Source organism: Furipterus horrens, unplaced genomic scaffold, assembly GCF_987537825.1.
Source record: "Furipterus horrens unplaced genomic scaffold, mFurHor1.1.pri manual_scaffold_11, whole genome shotgun sequence".
NCBI lineage: Eukaryota > Metazoa > Chordata > Mammalia > Chiroptera > Furipteridae > Furipterus > Furipterus horrens.
Window position 1 is genome coordinate 91801192 of NW_028327181.1, and position 20513 is coordinate 91821704.

The 20513-nt window shown below is 39.6% G+C and overlaps 1 protein-coding gene across 1 annotated transcript in view; it reads left to right on the forward strand.

The window, feature by feature from the left end:
• CEP112 (centrosomal protein 112) overlaps nucleotides 1-20513 on the forward strand; it is a 307227-nt gene that overhangs the window by 92620 nt on the left and 194094 nt on the right. Inside the window, 1 exon segment of the mRNA XM_090290788.1 lies at nucleotides 9205-9340. Within this exon segment, the coding sequence (XP_090146914.1) occupies nucleotides 9205-9340 (136 nt within the window).

A 20513-nucleotide genomic window follows, 5' to 3' on the forward strand; every position in this document is an offset into this window, starting at 1 on the left:
TTGGTTTGTATTTTCTTGATCTCTGACGGTACTGGGTGTCCTTTCACGTACTTACTGGCCAATTGTATATCTTCTGTGGAGAAATGCCTATTCAGAGTCTTCACCTCTTTTTCAATTGTGTTCTTTCTCTTTCATTATTGGTTTGTAAGAGTGCTTTATGTATTCTTGATACAAGTCTCTTCAGATAAATGATTTGCAGATATTTTCTTACATTTTATGGGTTTTCTTTTCACTTTTTGATAATATTCCTAGCAGGGCAAGAGTTGTTTGTTTGTTTTCTGAAATCCACTTATCTATAATTCATTTTCTTGTTTCTGCTTTTGGTGCTACATCTAATAAGGCTTAGCTTAGCTCAAGGTCGCAAAGATTTACTCCTGTGTTTTCTTCTAAGAGTTTTCTATTTTTTGCTTAAAGGTCTGTAGCCCATCTCGAGTTAATTTTTGAGTATTGTGGAAGGAAGCAATCCAATTTTATTCTTTTGTAGGCGGATATCTAGTTGTGATAGCACCCTTTGGTGTAAAAGCTATTCTTTCACCATTGAATTGTCTTGACACCCTTGCTGAAAATCCACTGATGATCAGTGATAAGGTTTACATCTGGAATCTTGACCCTATTCTATTAATGTTATGCCTGTTCTTATGCCAGTAGCACACTGTTTTTACTACTTTAGCTTTGTAATAAGTTCTTCTTTTTCAAGAATGTTTCCGCCAGTCTTGGGTCCCTTGCATTTTTGTATGAATTTTAGGGTCAGCTTGTCAATTTCTTCAAAACTCCACCTGGGATTTTGACAGAGATTGTGTTGAAGCTGTAAGTCTATTTGAGGAGTGTTGTCATCTTTCCAATATTAAGACCAATACAAATTTCTGTTTTACCAGGTATTCCTTTCTGACTCTTAAAGTTTCAAATATTTAGATGTCCGTAGTGTTTACCATCTTTTAACAAAAATTTAGCAGAAACCACTGGTCTTGGCAGTCGTGTGAAGAGGCCATTTATCATGCTTAGTGAAAGTATTATTTTTAGTGCCTTTTAAGTCATAGTTGTATCTTAATGTTTTTGACTAACTGACTTTAATCAGTTTAAGGACCCAGAGCAGCCACGAACGTGGATGATGGAACTGCTCGAAAGTCTTGTTTTCCAGCTCAGCTGGAAAGGGAATGGAGACTCTTGTAGCTGCTTTCCAGACTTGTTTGAAGTTTTTATTTTGTTTTGTTTTTCTTGGAGTTTCCAGTGGAGGTGCCAAGCTGGCAGCAAATGAAGTATACTGTAATGTGAAGCCTTATAAATACATGTTGGATCTCTGCCATCATTATCAAAAGTGCTGGGACAGAAATGTGCAAAGGGAAGATTTTCAAATTAAGGTTGGCCTGTACATATAAATGTTAGCTTGTAAAGCCCAAGAAATACTAAATTGTACTCCATTAGTTCTCTCCACTTTATTGCCTTTTTGGAATAATCATGTGCTTCAGAACATCCTTTAATCTGAGCGGGCTTGTGGTTATATAAGAATCCAGCCTCTTTTTCCTTGTGCTTTATATACTCAGATGAGAAAAAGTCACTGCATTTTATAAATAAATCAGAGCTAAAAAGCAAATCTTCTTCCCACCTTTTTATCTTCATGGAGGCCGAGCTTTAAGGCATTTGAGTGATGCATTTATACTCGGCCCCACAACTCGTTTCCACTGAAAATAATCTTCAAAGTCACTTTTTTTCTTCTTCTTCTTCTTACAGGACACACTATTTGGAATCATAAAGAGGAATACTGTGCTTATGTTAGTAAGGAGCAGATTTTTCTCTTTTTCAAATGCTGAAAGTCTTTACTTCGAGTTCATGACTCTGATAGAAATGAAAATGGATCCCCCAATAAAATGGATATCATCTCTTTATTTAAATTAAGACAGATATTTTATTTATATTAAGACAGAAGATTCCTCAGTATTAGTGGAGCACAATGTGTTTGCCATGGTTTAACTGGACGAGAACATCGGTTTACATAGAGTGAGGCCTTCTTTAATATTTAGCTTTACTACCAAATGAGCTCAGCATATGTAGTGGGACTAAAATTGGTTGGGAGATTTCACACATCTCCCCATGCTCGCTATTAATATAAAGCAATATTTTCTATTTGTAAATCAGGATAGAAGTTATCAATTAAAAGCAACGTGCCTTATTGCACAAGGTTTTAACAATATTTTTAAATATATATATATTTTTTAAAGTATATTTTATTGATTATGTTGTTACAGTAGTTCCAATTTTTTCCCCTTTACTCCCCTCCACCCAGTATCTCCCTCCCCCAGCATCCCCCCCCAAGTCCGTACCCATGGTTCGTAAAAAATAACTATCCCTCCCTCTCAGATATTAAGACCCTTTGTAATCTTGTAAAGGACAATGGGCGAAGGTCTCAAGCTCCTCTAGCTGCTTCAAGCTGGACATGGTCGTCGTCCTACCTACCCTTGGGTCCAGAAATCCCTAATAATAGTGGGGGTGTGGAGGGGAGGGTGGCCTTCCCACATGGGGAAGGATTGTGCAGACTCCAGGTCAGTTGGCTGTCTCCGGACAACGGCGTGCTTGGTTTAGCAGGTTGGCATCCTTGTTGTGTTCTGGGGGGAACAGATTTGGCAAAAAGGGTTAAAAAGCATCATTCAATCCATAACTACTAGGTGACAAAAGGCAGGGATTAATTTTTCAATGTTCCACATTAGGAGAAAAAAAAAGGGGGGGGGGCTTCTTTGGAGGAAGGTGTGCTAGGCACATCTCGCCTGTCCAAAACCCTTTTGCCCATTATATTTAGTTTGGGCTGAGGGAAATAGTTTATGTTTCCCCCTTCTCAGACCTCTGGGCCCTTTCTGTCCAAGCCATTAGGATAGAAAAGAGAATTCAGTTTTAAAGTGAAGCCCACAGACCACCCTATTCTTCATCAACCCAGCCATTTAGTTCAGCCAAACTGTTGAGTCTCAGGAGGCAGCGCTGCAGAGAGGATTAAGTGAGCCTTTTGCGTACAGACAATCACTGAGGTAATGCGGTCATAGGCTTATGCCCTTTGAAAACAGAAAACACATGTTAATTTATGTAACATAGCCAACAAACAAGTCTCTAAATCTGTAAGACTGTCTTATTGGGAAGACATCCAGTTGCAAGGCACTTGACATTCTACTTGCCTGCAACTTGAATCTCTTTGGTGATATCACAGATATGGTTTAATTTTCAAGTGAAACCATTTTTTAAGTGAGAAGAAACTTTTAAGACGGTTAGCTGCCCTACTTTACAGTCTGCCACTGATCATTGTGATTTTCCTTGAATAATGATTTTTCTCCTTAAGATTACTCTCCTTGTCTTTAAAGGGGCTACATTAAGTCCATTTTTAATTTATCCTGTTCGTTTGCATAAACATAACAAGAGCAGCAAATGATCACTTATGATCTTTAGTTCTGTTTTGCTGGAACTTACCCAAGGAACATTTAGGGTGGTCCTCAGTCTGCTCTTCAGGGCACAGAAGCTGGGCCACATACCTGGCATTCATCCTTGCCTGTACACACCTGTCCTTTCCAAGTCTTTCTGGTTTTCCATTGTGCCTTAAGGTCCCTTCTAGCCATCTTTCAGGAAAACAACCTTCATTCTTTCCCTGGAGAGATTGCTGTGGACCGCACAACCAACCATGGCAGCAGGCCTTTTATTTCGCGGGCTTTTATTACCTTTGAAAGTCATTCCCAGTCATTCCCATGCCCATTTGCTTGAAATACTTTTTTCCATCCCTTTACTTTCAGTCTGTGTAGATCTTTTGTTCTAAGGTGGGTCTCTTGTAGACAGCATATATGTGGGTCATTCTTTCTAATCCATTCAGCTACCCTATGTCTTTTAATTGGAGCATTTAATGCATTTACATTTAAGGTTATTACCGATAAGTACTTATTCACTGTCATTTTTCCCCTTTGTACTTGTGTTCTTCTCTGTCTCTCTCTGTTTCTTTATCTTCTTAGAGCAGACCCTTTAGCATCTCTTGCATTGCTGGTTTGGTGGAGATGTATTCTTTTAGCCTTCTTTTGTCTTGGAAACTCCTTATTTCACCTTCCATTTTGAATGAGAGCCTTGCTGGGTAGAGTATTCTTGGTTGTAGGCCTTTGTTTTTCATTGCTTGGGATATTTTTTGCCATTCCCTTCTGGCTTGTAGTGTTTCTGCTGAGAAATCTGATGATAGCCTTATTGGAGTACCCTTGTATGTTATTAGTTGTTTTTCTCTTGCTGCTTTTAGGATCCTCTCTTTGTCTTTGAATGTTGCCATTTTAATTATGATGTGTCTTGAGGTGGGCCTGTTGGGGTTCATCTTCATTGGGACCCTCTGTGCTTCCTGGACTTGCGTGACTCTTTCTCTCGTCATGTTAGGGAAGTTTTCTGTCATTAGTTTTTCAAAGAGGTTTTCTATCCCTTGCTCTTCTTCTTCTCCTTCTGGAATTCCTATGATACGGATATTATTATGTTTCATGTTGTCCTGCAGCTGTCTTAGAACCTCTTCAGTCTTGTTCAGTCTTTTTTCATTTTGTTGCATTGTCTGAGAGTTTTTGTGTAGGTTGTCCTCCAGCTCGCTGATCCGATCTTCTGCTTCCTCTAGCCTGCTTTTAATTCCTTCTACTGTGTTCTTCAATTCAGAGATCGTATTCTTCATTTCCTCCTGGCTCTTATTGATAGCTTCTATGTCCTTTTTCATGCTCACGTAATTTTCTGTGAGTTCCTTGTAGTTTTTCTGGAGTTCTTGGAAGTTTCCGCTGAGCTCATTCAGCTTCTCCATAATCCATGTTTTGAATTCCATATCTGATAGTTCGCTCCCCTCTATTTCATTTAGCACTCTTTCTGGGGATTCTACCTTTCCTTTTGATGGGAGGTTGTTTCTCTGTCTCCCCATTTTTTTGACTCCTATTGTTTGTTGGTGCTTCCTAGAATGATCTGCACTTCCTGGATCTGCCTCTGGTGGCGTCAGATCATGTACCAGTCTGGCCCTAGGCAGCCTGTTGGAGACTTCCAGGGATCTACTGCTGTTGTCTGTCTTCTTTGATTGTTAATCTGCTCAATCTGTGATTAGCTGTCAGGCTTAAGGACTGTGGGTGTGGCAGCTTAATTCCCGTCGGCAGGGCTTTTGCTTCCCCTCAGGCTGACGCCACTTGGAGGGGAATGGTCTACCCGCAGTACTGGGGATGAGTCAGCACTGGGACCCAGTCGGCTGCTCCTCCAGTTCTTCCCTCAAAGCCACCGTGCCAAACTCTCCCCAAGTGTCTCCAGTCCTCTCTGCCTTCCCTCTGCTTGAGCCCAGGGTAAGTGGTGGCCAAAATATTTTCGTATGTGATCCACTTAAGAGCTCTTTTTCTCCTGCTGTTTCTCTCCGGCTAGCAAGAAACCCTGTGGCTTTTCGCTTTTCACAGCTGATACTGTTTTACTTTCCACTCTGTTGCTGTAGGCTGGGAAGCCCAGCTGGGGGTTTAGACCCTGCCCTTCTCAGGGGGAATCCCCGGCTGCTGAGCTGTTTCTCAGTCCCTTCAGCTGCCACCCATGTGAGCCCAGCCAGCCCTTCCGCGTCTCCGCACTCCCTACCGGTCACGTTGTGATGTAGCGGCCTTTTCTGTCTCTCCGTGGTTATAAGACTTCTTTCCAGCTAGTGTTCGTTGGTTGTTCCAGATGATTTCTCCAAAATTAAGTTGTAAACCCAGACTGGTCCTGGGAGGAGGTTAGTGTAGCTTCCATTTACTCCTCCGCCATCTTGGATCTCCTAAATATATATTTTAATATATAATATGTACCTGGTTATGATTAAAGTTTGTGACTTTGACTTCTGTGGTCGTAAGTTAGTTATAAAGTAAATAAACTAAATTAGAGAAAATATGGGTCCTATTCAACTGAAAGTATTTTTTACTAAATAGCTCTGGTGAATTACCGGACAAATAATAATATATATATAACACAACTGACTTGCAGTATTCATGAATGAAGTTGATATTTCAGCCATAAGTCATGTATTTTTATAAAATATGTTAGTAAAATTTTCTTTTGGCTAAGTGATGGTACATAATTTTAAATGATATGGTGTATACATTTTTAAAGTTTTCAAATATTCAATATACCTTCTTTTCTTTTTATAGACATACTGAACAAACAAGAGTAGACCTTTGAAAAATTCCAATTCCAATCATGAAATAGTCTTCCCAGGTGCTTTTATGAGGGCCCCCAAAATGTAAGAGTAACATAAGGTGGACTAGCCTCTATAGTATGGCAAAGAAGTAGCTCTTGCTCTGCCCAGCCCCATCCCTTGGGAATATTATTTATTCACCAATCACAGTAGCCTTTTCCTCTAAGCCTGGTCTCAGAATCTTTCTGATAGAGCACTCTGGGTAGCGTCTTCCAGTCATTTAGGTCAGTCACACCAGAGCAAATGTCCACCAAACATCTGTAACAACTGTCCATCACACTTGCCAACCTAGGTCTAGGCCATGGTACCCAATAGGATTTATATAATTTTTTTTCTCATATGCTGTTTTAATAGCCAGATATTTGGTCTTCAAACAAAATAATCAATGTGTATCAAGGAAACCCTACATATAATTTTAAGGCTTCTTGCTTCTTGAGCAGAATAACGTAAGAAGGGTAAAAATGCACCAGACCAAATTAAAATTCCCAATAGGCATCAGAGTGCTCAGTCTTATGTAGGGATGTCCCTTGAGTCAGTCTTCAGTATGACATCCACTTATTAATCACCATTGTCTTAAGCTAATATTAACATCAGGTGGCAAAAAAGCATCACTAACATTAAAGCCTTGGAATTTGGCAACCAGTTAACACTACAGACATTTCATTTTAACAACATGTGAGAAAAATGGAGGACAGAATATCAAGCTCCTGTTAAATAGTGACCTGAAGAGGATAGCTTAAAGAAATGCTTTAGAAATGTACCAGATTGTGCCCTGTGGCCGCGGAACGCGGTGACTGCGAGCTCCACCTGGCACGCGGGGTGGGCCGGGGTGGCCACACTCTCTTGTGCCTCATGTGTCTCGGGGCCAAGCAGTGAACCCTGCAGATCATTAGAATGCTGGCTGTGACTGTGACGGAGACAGCTAGGAGGAAAGGGATCTCAGAGGGAAAACGGCTTACTTCGTCAGGGCTGTATTGATTATTGTCATCTTGAGGTAGAAGGATGTGTAGGTGGTTCTGAAGGGATAAGTGGTACCTAACGATGACAAACAAAGGAGAGACAGAGGCAGGGGATGTTCTTCCAGCCCCCACACAGGGAGCTGTCAGCCTGCAGACACCCCACATCCAAACACAGGGCGGCTCTAATACGCTTGTCTACATGCTGTTACCAAGGGACTGGAGAGGGCTCTCCTGCTGCAGTGGACACTAAGTGGCACTTTTTCTTATCTGCCTTTTTTCCACATAAGCTTTTTGAGAAAAGTTTGGTATTTTGGTATTTTATATTACATATATATCCTATTAGAAAGCCTGGAAGTTAAGTGTCTTAGAGGGGATTTTAAACTCAGACCTGAGTAACTCCAAAAAACTCAAATTACTTTTTGTCCACGTCTTAAAAGACAGTGGCATCCATGTTGGAAAATTCTTCCCACCCCATTAGGATGTTTCTCTAAAATTTGATTTGTATGAGTTAAATTACGATATTCATCAGCATTCTTCACTATTATAGTTAATTAAAAGGTAATGTTTTACACATGTATAAATCTTCCCCTTTGGGGAGGTGAGCCAAGTTAACCGACTTAGAACAGTGCAGACGATGTGGACGGCTGTACCACAGTACCACCGATGGGGTAGTTATGCCTGTAGAGATTTCTTTCTCACCATCTGGAGGCTGGGAAGTTCAAGACCAAGGCACTGGCGTGGTCACGTGCTGATCAGGGCTCTTTTTCTGGTTCAGAGCTAGCGCCTTCTCGTGGGACCTCACAGCGTGGAAGTGGCCAAGGTTCCCTGTGGAGCCTCTTTTATAAGGGCGCTGATCTCATTTTGGGGGGACACATTGAGACCAGAGACTTGGGCACCTGGGAGAGCAGGAAAGCAGTATGTCACGGGCAACGGTCACCAACAGCAGGAGCTGTAGGAGCAGCCTGCCAGGACCAGAACCCTGGCGTGGCCCATTGCCGATGCGTGGCCTGGGACATGGTCTCTAAGCCCTGGGTTCTTGTTCTGCCAAAGTAGGGATACAGTAATACTCCTATACAGATGTATTGTGAGCATAAATGAGGAAAGACAAATAAAAATATTTCGCACTGCCCAGTGCCTAGTGAGAACTCGTGTCAGCCGTTACTAACTTCGGTGCTTTTATAACCTAAAGCCTTTACTTTTTTTATTTCATCAACATGCAAAGATGTCTTTAGCTTCATTGCACGCTTTTCATTATGTGATTTTAGTCCACGGTATAAAGAAAGGAGATGGTTATCAGGTCTTCTAGACGTGTCACCTGGAGGGCAGCGGAGCAATGCCAGGCCATCACGTTGCTCAGCTGCCCCTTGCCGCCTACAGCGCCGGTTCCGCGGGACATGCGCGCTAGAGACATTTCTCCTGGTACCTTTTTCAAACTGAGATATAATTCTCATCCTATAAAATTCATCCTTTTAAAGTATACAATTTCATATATTCTCAAGGACGTACAGCTAGCACTACTATCTGATTCCAGAACATTTTCGTTACCAAAAACCCTAAAGTAGTCCATATGCATTATCAGTTACCCTCCATCCCCCCCACTCCTTCCCCTCAGCCCCTGGCAGCCACCATGGCTTCATCTGTTCTGGATGGTTCACATTAATAGAACCACACCACATGTGACCTTTGTGACTGGCTTCTTTCACTTAGCATGTTTTTGAGGTTTTCCCCTGTTGTGGCACGTACAAGAAGTCCATTCCTTTGACAACTGAGTGATTTTCCCCGTGTGGATGTGCTGCATTTTGCTTGTCAATCCATCAGATGAGGGAGATACATGGTTCTCAACAGTTTTGTTTTTAGGGAAATCTATGCTCAGAACACATCGTATGTGTCTATACCTTTTCCTCCCGGGACAAGTTAACGTTATCGTCAACTTTTTAAAGAGAAGTTTTACTGAATTTGGATGAAAACATTGAAATCTGAGTTTTAGTTTAGAGAAGGTTAAATACTGTTCTTCCAAGCCACGTTCTTTTACATTTTAACCCCGGACTTTTAAGCTCTTCTGACCTTTTCTAGGGAGAAAGAGGAGCAGCTGACGCGGGTGACTGAAGTCCAGAGGCTGCAGGCCCAGCAGGCGGACGCGGCCCTGGAGGAGTTTAAGCGGCAGGTGGAGCTGAACTCGGAGAAAGTTTATGCCGAGATGAAAGAGCAGGTGAGGAGGCCACCAGAGCGTCCCGTTTGAAAGCCACTCTCTTAGTGCAAGGCGCATTCCAGTCTGAAATGGGACAGAAACATATTTATTTTAAAAATCAAAGCTTTACCGAAATTAACGCTTCCACTGAGTCAGGAAGTCAGAATGAGAACGGGATTGTTAGCTTTGGTGGAGGACGCCGCCTCCCCCCAGGGCTGCAAAGGAACCGGTGGCCCCTAGTGGCCCCGAACAAAAGCCCTGGGGGAACGGGGTCAGCCTGAGGCCCACCCTGCCCCCAGCCGAGCATGTGAGGGGACAAGGGCTGTGGCGGGTGGCTCTGGAGTACCTGGTCCTCACTCCTCCCGACCCCTGGGTGCGCAGCTGATCAGCAGCTCCCTGGTGGCAGCAGGTGGAGAGGGACGGTGAGGGGCCACCCGGAGCTGTGCAGGCGAGGCGGTGGCTTCTCTTCCCTCCTCCCAGTTTCCTCGCTTCATCCTCCAGTTCATGCCAGAATAATCATTTTAAAATTGCTTCCACAAATGTAGCAATGGCCAGAATGTATCTCACTTCAGGAGCGCAGATCAATCTATGGGTAACATCCCACGAGCAACTGGGTTTTATAGAACGAGGATTCAGTTTTACCACGTCTGTGTTTGTTTATGTTCCATAAACAGTGCTTTATTGATCAGTTACAGCAAATTATTTTCAACTGGAAGTTCAGGAAGGCAGAGGCACTCTCCAGTTCTTGATACGAGTTAAGGGGTATGATTTTTTAGTTTTAAGAGAAAATTTAAAAATTGAAAAAGAATAAAGGGAGCATCATGAAGAATCAACAATTGTGAACACTGTTTATTTAAACTAAGTCATTACAGGTGACCTTTTAGTTTTCTTTGTTATGTCCAATCATATTACTCTCTTCTCCCCACCTCTGGAAAAAACCACTATAACTAATTTAGTGTGTAATATTCCAGTCTATTATTATATATGCATATATCATGTTGATGTGTGTTATATGCATTTTGTGCTTCTTTTTTAAAAACTTCGATAAGTACTACAGATTTTATATGTCTTGTTTGCCCTTTCATATTTAATTTTACATATCTGTGCCCTATTTATGTTGATTGAGTGTAATCCTTTTAACACTGAATGTATTTTGTCATACAAATATAGCATATTTTATTTATCAGCTCCCTGATTCAAGGGTATTTAGTTTATTTTCAGGTCTTCTTGACTATGAAGACTGTTGGAATACTTGTTGCGATCTCATTTTTAGCTGGAGTTACCTTCCTCAGGAATCCCAAGCACACACTGGCCGGGTCTTAGAAACATTCCTACTCAAGGTTTAGGACTGAGCACTGTAGGGTTTACTAGCTGGGAACTGTGTTTTCTTGTTATTTTCTTGGTTCGGATTTCCGTTCATACTGAGTTGTGTGAATTTGGGTCCTGAATCTAGGGTCTGAGATGCCATTCTCTGTTTCCCCACTCACTGCCACCAGCAAAAGCTAGGTTCCTGCTGAGAGATGGTGCTGAAGGGGGCCTTTCAGTCCCGGCCACGTGGATGTACATCTCATCCCAGCTCCTGGCTGTGATCTGAACCCAGGCCCTAGAAAGTACATCTGGTCCAAATATGCAGTGGAACCGCATGGGAAACTCTCTGATTGGCTTACCATTTAAAGGATTACAAAAAATATTGAGGGAGGGGACCCTAGCAAGTTTAAGTATACAATTAAGAAGGCCAAACATGAGGTGTTTGAAACTGCTAAGGCTGACAGTACAGCTTGCTGAGAAGAGCTGAGACTGTGACAGGCACCTTTGGCTCAGTAAGGAAATGCACCGCTCAGGGCTGGTGACGCCATTTTAACAGATCACAGAATTCGTGGGTCAGTAAGGAGAAGAACCAGCAAACAACAGGAGAGCTTATGAAAACATTTTGTAGGATAAGAAAAAGACATTTGTATCCAGCTGTCGTAGAAGAAAAGCATAGTTCTAAAAATGATCTCCTTATTCCAAAAGAATTTTCAGAAAAGTAGTATCTTTATAAGAAGACATGATTTATAGGAAAGGGACCAGAGATTAAGTAAAATTAATGCAATGAACCTGATTCAATCTGGAAAAAGAGTTGGAACCTCAAATAGAAGTGAGAAGAAAATGAAAATCCTGCAAGTTTCTAAGTAGGATGAAACTGGCAAAAAATTAAGAAAAGTAATGGAGTGATGCTTGAGAGTATTGAAGAATGGTGTGACCTGATTTTACACATCACTGAGGAGTTTTTTTCACTTGCAAAATCAACAGAAAAACATTTTCTTAGTAAGTGCTCACATAATGTCTACCCCCTATTTTCTGGAAAACATTATGAGCACCTCAGTCTATCCAGGGAGGAAGCAAACGGCATCACACAGGGGAAGCTGTCATGCGGAAGGATGAGTTCAGAATGGTGGAACCCAACAACCAGAAGCAAATTTAACTGTTACGAATCTAGCTGTAAGACTCAGTGTTAATGTTTATTGATTCTAAAAAAGAGAAGATATATAAAGTAGAAAACTCAAATGTCATATGACTTAAATCTTAAATCCCTAGATTTTTTAACAAAAATCAAGAAGCAGGGGGCTAGTGAGAGGGTGGCAGTAGTACCCTAAAGCACTTCGCCATGAAAGAGTTGAGGCCCAGAAGATTCTTAAAATTAGGAGAATGTAGGTTGAAATAATTTTGAAATATATAAACATAGGCTTTAGTACAATTACCAAGATGTTACAGTCTCATAAAAATACTGAGAAGATAAAAGCAAAACTTGAGAGGAGATATTACCAGTGGAACAGAAGCAGAAACAGAACAAAATGTCCAAAATAAGACAGAGTATATAACTGTAATAATAAATATTAATAGGTGAAATTTTGCTAGTAAAAAAGGTATGGGTTAGCTGCCTTAAATCCATGTATATGCTATTTATATTGTAAAAGACAGAACTAAAAGTTACACAAAAATTATATTAAAAAGATGAAACTACATCATTTGTTTTCAGATAAAAAAAGAATGTAATACTGTTGCACAAATTAACATTAATACAAGTCAAACTGGACAAAGGATATATTTTTGCATACTAAAGGCAAGAATACTTAATCCAATATGAAAAGGCATTAGGAATATATGGAGAAATTGATATAAATAATCATGGATGTTTTAATATACATATTTTCTCTGTCTTTGACAGATAGGAACATACAAACAAACAAACAGGGGGTCTAAATAACAGTTAATAAAATGGCTGTATTTCTACTTTCTGCCCCTTAAATACAACACACTGAATTTCTATTCTCATGGAATAGTTATAAAACTCAGTAGACCATAAGGAAACACTGAGTATATTTCTAAAAGTTGACATGACAGAGGCCATATATTTTTTACTACAATGCAGTACAACCAGAAATTAAATTTCAGTTAAAGTTGCTACATTAGCCTTCACCAAAATTAAAAATTTTTGCTCTTTTAGAGACGCCATTAGAAAACAACAAAAGGAAGTCAGACAAGCCAAAGAAAAGGAGAAAGAAAATTACAAAATTTCCCGAGAACTTGTACTTAAAATATAAAAAAATCTTGCTCTGGCCGGTGTGGCTCAGCGGGTTCGGTGTTGTTCTGCAGTGAAAGGTCTTTGATTCGATTCCGAGCCAGGCCACGTGCCTGGGTGGTGGGTTTGGTCCCTGGGTGGGGCGGGTGCGAGAAGCAGCCAGTTGATGTTTCTTTTACTCACTTTCTCCCTCCCTTCCCCTCGCTCTAAAAATAAATAAAATCTTTGAAAAAAATGGGTCGCTTAAAAAAAGAAAAGGAAAAGCATTTGAAGAAGTTCAACATTATTCATGATTTTTAAAAAACGTCTTGATCAATAAGGACTCACTCAACATTAGCTAATAAGGACATCTGTGGAAACCCTACAGCTAATATACTTAATGTTGAAAGGCTTAATGCTTTTCCCCCTAAGTACATGGAAAAGATGTTTGTTATTGCCACCTCATTCAACACTGCAGTGGAGATTTCAGTCAGTGCACTAAGGCAAAGATAAACAAACAAGGAAACAAAAACAAACCAGATTGCAAAGGAAGAAGTAAAAATGTATTCAGATGTCATGATCCTATATGTTCAAAATCTGCAAAAGTAATACTAGAACTAATTAATGATTTACATAAGTTTGAAGGACGTAAGATCATGATACAGAGTTCAGTCATACTTCTATATACTGGCAGTGAAGTATCTGAAAATGAAATTAAGAAAACAATTCACAATAGCAGCAGAAAGAATCAAATATTTACAAAGAAACCAGTGAAACCATTTGAAGACATAGGCATTGAAAACTATAAAATGTTGCTAAGAGAAATTTTAAAAGATCTAAATAAATGAGAGCTATTCTGTGTCCATGGATTGGAAGACTCAGTAATGTCAAGATGACAGTTCTCCCCAAATTGCTGTATAAATTCAGTGCAATCACTGTCAAAATCCCAAAACACTTGCTGTAGAAATTGACAATAAGAAATGTTTGTTTTTACCAGCAAATTTTTTTAAAAGTAAATTAAAGTGGCAATGAGCTGTTTTTCAGCCAACACATGGGTAGAAATCCATGAGCGCCTGAGGGAACAGGCAGTGATGTGGATTTCCGGAGGGAGTATAAAGTTATATAACCTTCCTGAAGGGTTGGTGCAACATTGTGATTTATCGTTTGCCTGTTCTACTTCGAGGACTTTATTTTTCAGGACTGCAAAGTGTGTTTGGGTTGAAAAATTAGGAAAAAATATGTCAAAAGAAGTTAGAGAAAAGGTACAAATAGATACAAAAACAACCTTGAAGATAAAACAGAAGTCTGGGAGTTGTGTGGCAAAACTGAAAGCCCCGGAGACAATGTCCCCTCGGAAACCATGAAATTAAGGGCCCTGCCCAGGCACCAGATGAGACTGTCATAAAATAAGAAAGCCAGCGCTGCAAGATGGTGTTGGTGGAACTGATTCTGGAACCATCCTTTCATGGGTCCATTTCGTGTCTTTGTTCTGTTCTGTGCCTGGTTCATGGTCTGTCTTCCATGTTCCTTCACCAGTCCCGCCAGACCCACTTGAGTTTCCCACTTCTTGACATGAAGAGTTCATGTATTCTAGGATTCTGGGTATCCTAGCTCGATGTACTGGTTAAAGGATCTACTGAAAAACCCTACATGGTGCATGTCCTGGGACCCCCGTTCTGCCCCACAAACCCCACGCACGTGTCCTGCCATCGTGAACAGTCCTCACCAGGCCTGGTCTGTCCAGCGGGGCTGGGTTCACACTCCTCGGAAAGAATGGCGAAGGCAGGCTGTACGCAGGAAATTCTTTCAATTGTCTTCTGTTGAATAAATGTTCTTCAGTGGTTTTAGTCATAAATAGTTTTGCCAAGTGCGATTGAGTTTTTGTAATGGAGAAAGCACGTTTGGTGTGAGTATAATAAGGAAAACCATTTATAAAGAAATTCTTACAGTGAGGCTTGTTCACAGAGCAAGTAATTCTTACAGAGCAAATTTTAACTAACATTGAACAAAATATATATGTCAAAACAGTACATTAGAGGTCCTCTATTCCAGATTATCGGTTGATTAAAAGGTGCGAATGTGATATAACAAATTCTACGAGAAAATCAGCAGACTCCTTATTTAGAATCATACTGCTTTGAGATTTTTTCCATAGTCTATATTATTAACAGTCTTCCTTTTCTGTTATTGTTTGGAACTGCTGTTTTCTCTTCTTACTAAAGTCTTTTGTGTAAAAGCCAGCAGAGCTTAGGGCATCTTTTCCATTTGGAAACGGCTGCAGACAGCAGACAATGGGATTTGAATTAAAAAATAAAAGCTTTGTGTTTGTTTTTGAAAGTGAATTGCTGTTTCAAAAATGAGGCCCATGAGAGAAAATGGAACAGACTTAAACTTTAAAAAATAGCTTCACATTATTTTCTTCACTTCGAAGAACTTTTTCTTTTTTCCTCACTTAAGATTGCTTAAATAACCTGATTTTTACTCCAACAGTGAAATCCAATCTAAGGTTTAGTTGTCAGTGATTAGTTGTGTCAAATATACATATTTTAATTGTGAACATTCAATACTCTATTTTATATATATATATATATATATATATATATATATATATATATATATAAAATCACATTTTAAAAAGGAATAGTGTTCCATATTTACCTATTCTCTGTGAAACAAATAAATGACTGAAAAGGACAGCTTTGTTTTTTGAAGTATTGGCAGCAATTCTAAAGTGAAACTTTTTAATCTTGTAAACTGACTGCATGAATGTCTGCTAACTAGTTTGTCCTGGCTTCCACTAGCCAACTCACGTTTGTAGTTAATTTTTCTCCTCTTCAAAATAACACCCTCATTAAACGGTATTTGCTGCTAAATATCTGGCTTTAAATTGTATTCCTTTTTCTTTATAATCGTTAGGTACATGACATTAGCTTTATACTTGAAAAACCCACTGGTTTGCCATGAAAACAAAACTGTAACATGCTGCTGTTGACTAATGAGGTTTCTTCTGGCTCCTGGTGCAATTGAAACTGGTTAGCAGTTTTTTACATTCTTAGGGATTATATGTTTAGTTCATCATCCTGTTATTGCTGTGGAATTAATGAAAAAACATTCTCAAGTAACCAGGAAAGAAGAATGCCATCTGGATATATTTGTGCCACTAAGTGTAGATAGATAACAGACTTAAGGAGAAAAGAATCGGCATAGGAATCATTCGGTGTGATCAGACCTTTGTGCTCTTGTTCTTTTAGGGTGGTGCTGGCTCCTGTAATTTTAAGTAAGTTTTTTTAGACCAGTTTTAAGATGATGATGTAAATGTAAATTGAAGCATTTTCTCCCAGTTATTTTTTTGATGGCAATGAAAACTCCGTACCGTTTTAACATTTGGAATTTTGTCTTTACATGAGATTAGATAACAAAGGTAGAATTGCAGAATTACATTTAAATGTTTCAATATTGTGATAATTAATCAATTCCAAATGACAACATCCAAAGAATACATACAGTATTTGGCTTTGAAAAACAATATTAAACAAACAAAAGCTCCCCCACCAAACTGAATTATTAAAAGAAATCTTAACTTTTATCCTTAAATGCTTAATAGGGTAGTAAGTGAAACTTTTTCCTAATAATATTCATCAGTGACTACTCTTGCAGAAGAAAGATAAATCAAAAAAAAAAAAAATATGAGAACATTGGACCAGAAAATGTCATTCTTTCTGTATTTTGCTGATTTTAATGGTTATCAATTATGAAAATAGTAACATTATTTTTTAATACCTCAATTGTTTTAATGACTTATTGGCCAAGGATTCAACAGACTTCATTTCTTCTTCCATTCATTTATCAAAATTTTATGAACACTTGCTCTATATTAGCCATTGTTGTAGATTCTAGGAATTTAGAGATTAAGACATGTTTCTGGCTCACATAATAGATGAATGCACCAAAGGGCGTGATTATAATAGGTGGTATAACTAGTGGAATAAATAGATCATTTACAGAACACAGAGAAGGCACATCTAAGGTAGCCCAGAGAGTTAGTTACACATTTATTTGCAACTCTGGCTTCTTTGTGTAACTATGAATTTCTCAAATGTTTACTTATTAAAATATTATTGGTGATTTAACAAGTCTCTAACTATTAGGTCAGATATACAATTCATTTTTATTTCTATATATCATTTTTATTTCTATATAACAAATAGGAAATAAATTTTGAAAAAGATATCATAGTACCAGGAGGGTTCACTTACCTAAGAATAACAAAAGATGTATAAAGCCTCTCTTTTGGAAACTAGAATATATTATCAAAATAAACCAAATAAGACCTAAATAAATTGAGAGACATATCCTATTATGAATTTGAAAACTCAATGTTATAAAAATGTCACTCCCTAAATTAACCTACAGAACCCACACAATTCTAAAAATCAAAATGTTAGCAGTGCTTTTTGGGAGGGAGCAAGGGAAACTGACAAGCTGATTCTAAAATGTATATGAACATGAAGAAGGCTAAGAATAGCTATGGCAATCTGGGAGAAGAACATGGCTGGAGAACTTACCCTGCCAGGCACTGAGACTGATATTAAGCTAGAGTAATTAATGCAGCCTGGTTTTGGCACAAGGATGACTGATATTACAGAGCAAAGAACCCAAAACTAGACTCACATGTATATGATCTATCTGATTCCTGTCAAATGAAGTATCTTAGTGCAGGAAAAAACAGTCATGTAATAAACACTGTCAATTAGATGGCCATATGGAAAAACAAGAACCTTGCCCCTTATCTTACTCCATTCATAAAATGAATTCTAGGATTGTAGATACACAGTTATAGGTAAAACAATAAAGCTTTCAGAAGAAAATGTAGGAATATTTTTGATAATTGGAACTATTAGGCAAGGACTTTCTAAATAGAAACAAAACAGCATAAAAAAGAATATTGTTAAATTTAACTTCATTAAAATTGGGGGGAAAAAACCCAACTTCTGTTCATCAAGAGACCACTAGAAAAATGAAAAGGCAATCTCAGAGGGGGAAAAGTTATGTGCAGTTCAGATATTGAACAAAAAGTCGTCATCCAGAGTAGATAAGAAAGACTGATACAAATCAGCAACAGGACAGACACCAGACATTGTTTCTTAGATCAATTAATTATGATTTCTCACAAAAAGAACTAGATGTAATCAAGTACTGTGTTCATTGATTTTCCCTGTTAAGGATATTAGTTTTTAGTCTTGAAAGCACACAAATAATTGTCTGCTAGTCTGTCTTTCTATCTACCTAGCTACCTACCTACTTAGCTGCCTACCTATCTCTATATATATCTGAAAATATTTGAAGGATAGTTTCTTGTAATTTATCTAAATATGTATTAAATGCACTAAAATATATTTTGAATTGTATGTTCCTATACAATTGTATCCTTGTATAATATGAATTGTACATGTCAGGTTACTCAGAATGTAATAACATGGATACTTGACTGGAGAAAGAGCATTAACTTATTATGAGCACAGATGACAGAGATTGGCCCAATGTTCATTCATACTGTCTTTTGTTTTGTTTTTTTGTTTTGGTCTTTTTTTACTTTTAAAGTTTTTTATTATAAATTTTTTTTATTCATGTTCATTCTATTATAGTTGTCCCAATGTTTCCCCCTTTGCCCGCCTCGGCCCAGCCCACCCCCCACTCCCACAGGCAATACTTTCTACTATTGTAATAGAGCCGTGATTTCATTTAGGGCAATGTTAGACGCAGCTATAAAACTGTAGTCTCTTACCGTGAAGATGGAGCTCGCCTTTTATTAATGTCGTTTCAGTGAATGAGATACAAACAGCATACCGTATTTTTCGCTCCATAAGACGCACTCCCCCCCACCCCAGAAGTGGGGGGAAATGTCTGTGTGTCTTATGGAACAAATATTGCAATCATCACAGACCATGATGTGTATTACCTGACTTGTCTGTGGTGGCGACAGCTGTTAGAAGAGGAAGTGGTAGGCCCACGCAAAACCCATGGGGACACTTAAATGTCCCACTTTGCTGCTGAATCTCAGGGCGTCTGGTCAGTTGCCATCTGCCTCCGCCCATCATCCAGGACTTGGGAGAGTGCAGAGAGCCGCCTGACACTCCCAGCTACAATCACTGACCTGTCGAATCTGTTGTATTAAATGTGAGAGGTGACCGAGGACATTGAGGTAATTCCAGCAGGCAGAATGTAGACGAACGGGGGGCTGCTGCATGCTCAGGCAAGTCAGCACTGAGCAGAGCAAGCACCTTCCTTTTATTGAAATCTGAGGGTGCCAATTACAGGATACACATCCTATCGCTTAAGGAGAAAACAGGATACCCGGGTTCAAACATTAACTACTTAGGTACAAAACAGAACTGTAAGTCCTTAAGGCTAAGTTCCAAACAAGATGATAGGACAAGGGAGTAATAGAGTACTCAGCAAAGTCTCTTTGTTCTCAGGATACCATAGCTCAGCGGCCTGAAACAGCTTGCAGCTGCTGGCGTTAGCAAATCCAGCTCGCTTAACTGAGTTACAAGACACCTGGACAGGGGGGACATAAAGAAATGCCCCTACCCAGAGACTTGATTTCCACCAACACAAATCAGCTGAGGCTAATAAGGGTATGAGGCACAGTGCCAACTGCCAATTGCCTTTGACACTGGGTGGGGTCTGTGTCAGTAGAACCGCCTCCAATCACCAATCACTGTGTCTTAAGCTCTGCCAACCACGAGAGGCAGATGGGTGGAGCTGAAGTACATACGTAACCTGTTCTCGGCTGGCTACTGGCTCCGTTAGAAGCTACAGCTTATCTCGTCTATCTCCATACTGTTCCCAGCGCACACCAGATATCTGTGTGAGGAGGCCAGCAGTAACTGGGTGAGCAGCTGTTAAGTGCTGAACTTTGTGGTATATAAAGGGAGTTATGGTGGGGTCACTCTTCTAGTAGTAACACAGGCACTGAGGGGATTAGGGGGTATCACTAGCTGTAACAGGCACTGGGGGTAGTCCGCCAGCACCTGTAACTAGGATAGTGACAGTCTCAGTGACTGTTACAACTAGTGATACCTCATAACTCCCTCAATGCCTGTTATTAAAGACCCCCATAAATTCTGACACTAGCGACGATGAGTTCTTGGGGTTCCCAGAAAACTAGAAGAGTACTTGAACCTTAAAGTCTCTTCTCATTTGTTAATGACAGTGATGTTGGTTCTTAATACCGTTGTTGACTGCTGTTCACTTTATTCTGTTATATTTCATTAAATATTTTAGTACACCGTTTGGTTCAGAATATTTTTTTTGTTTGTTTTCCTCCTCTAAACATAGGCGTGTCTTATGGCCATGTGCGTCTTATAGTGTGAAAAATACGGTAATTAAATTGCTGTTGACAGGAACCTGCAGGAAAGCCCCTTAAAAGGGGCATTTGACTTGACTAATACGGATCCTTGGCTGTTACCCCTTCCCCTTCACCCCTTGTCCCTTCCTTCCCAGATGCTCAGAGCTGCAGAAGCCATTTCACAATCATTATGGGAAGGTTGAATTGCAGAGACCTTAACCCTGACATCTTTGAACTGCCAAACATAGCAGCCTATTTCTGAACTTTTTGTTACATGAGGAAAACATGAAGGGCCTATGTTG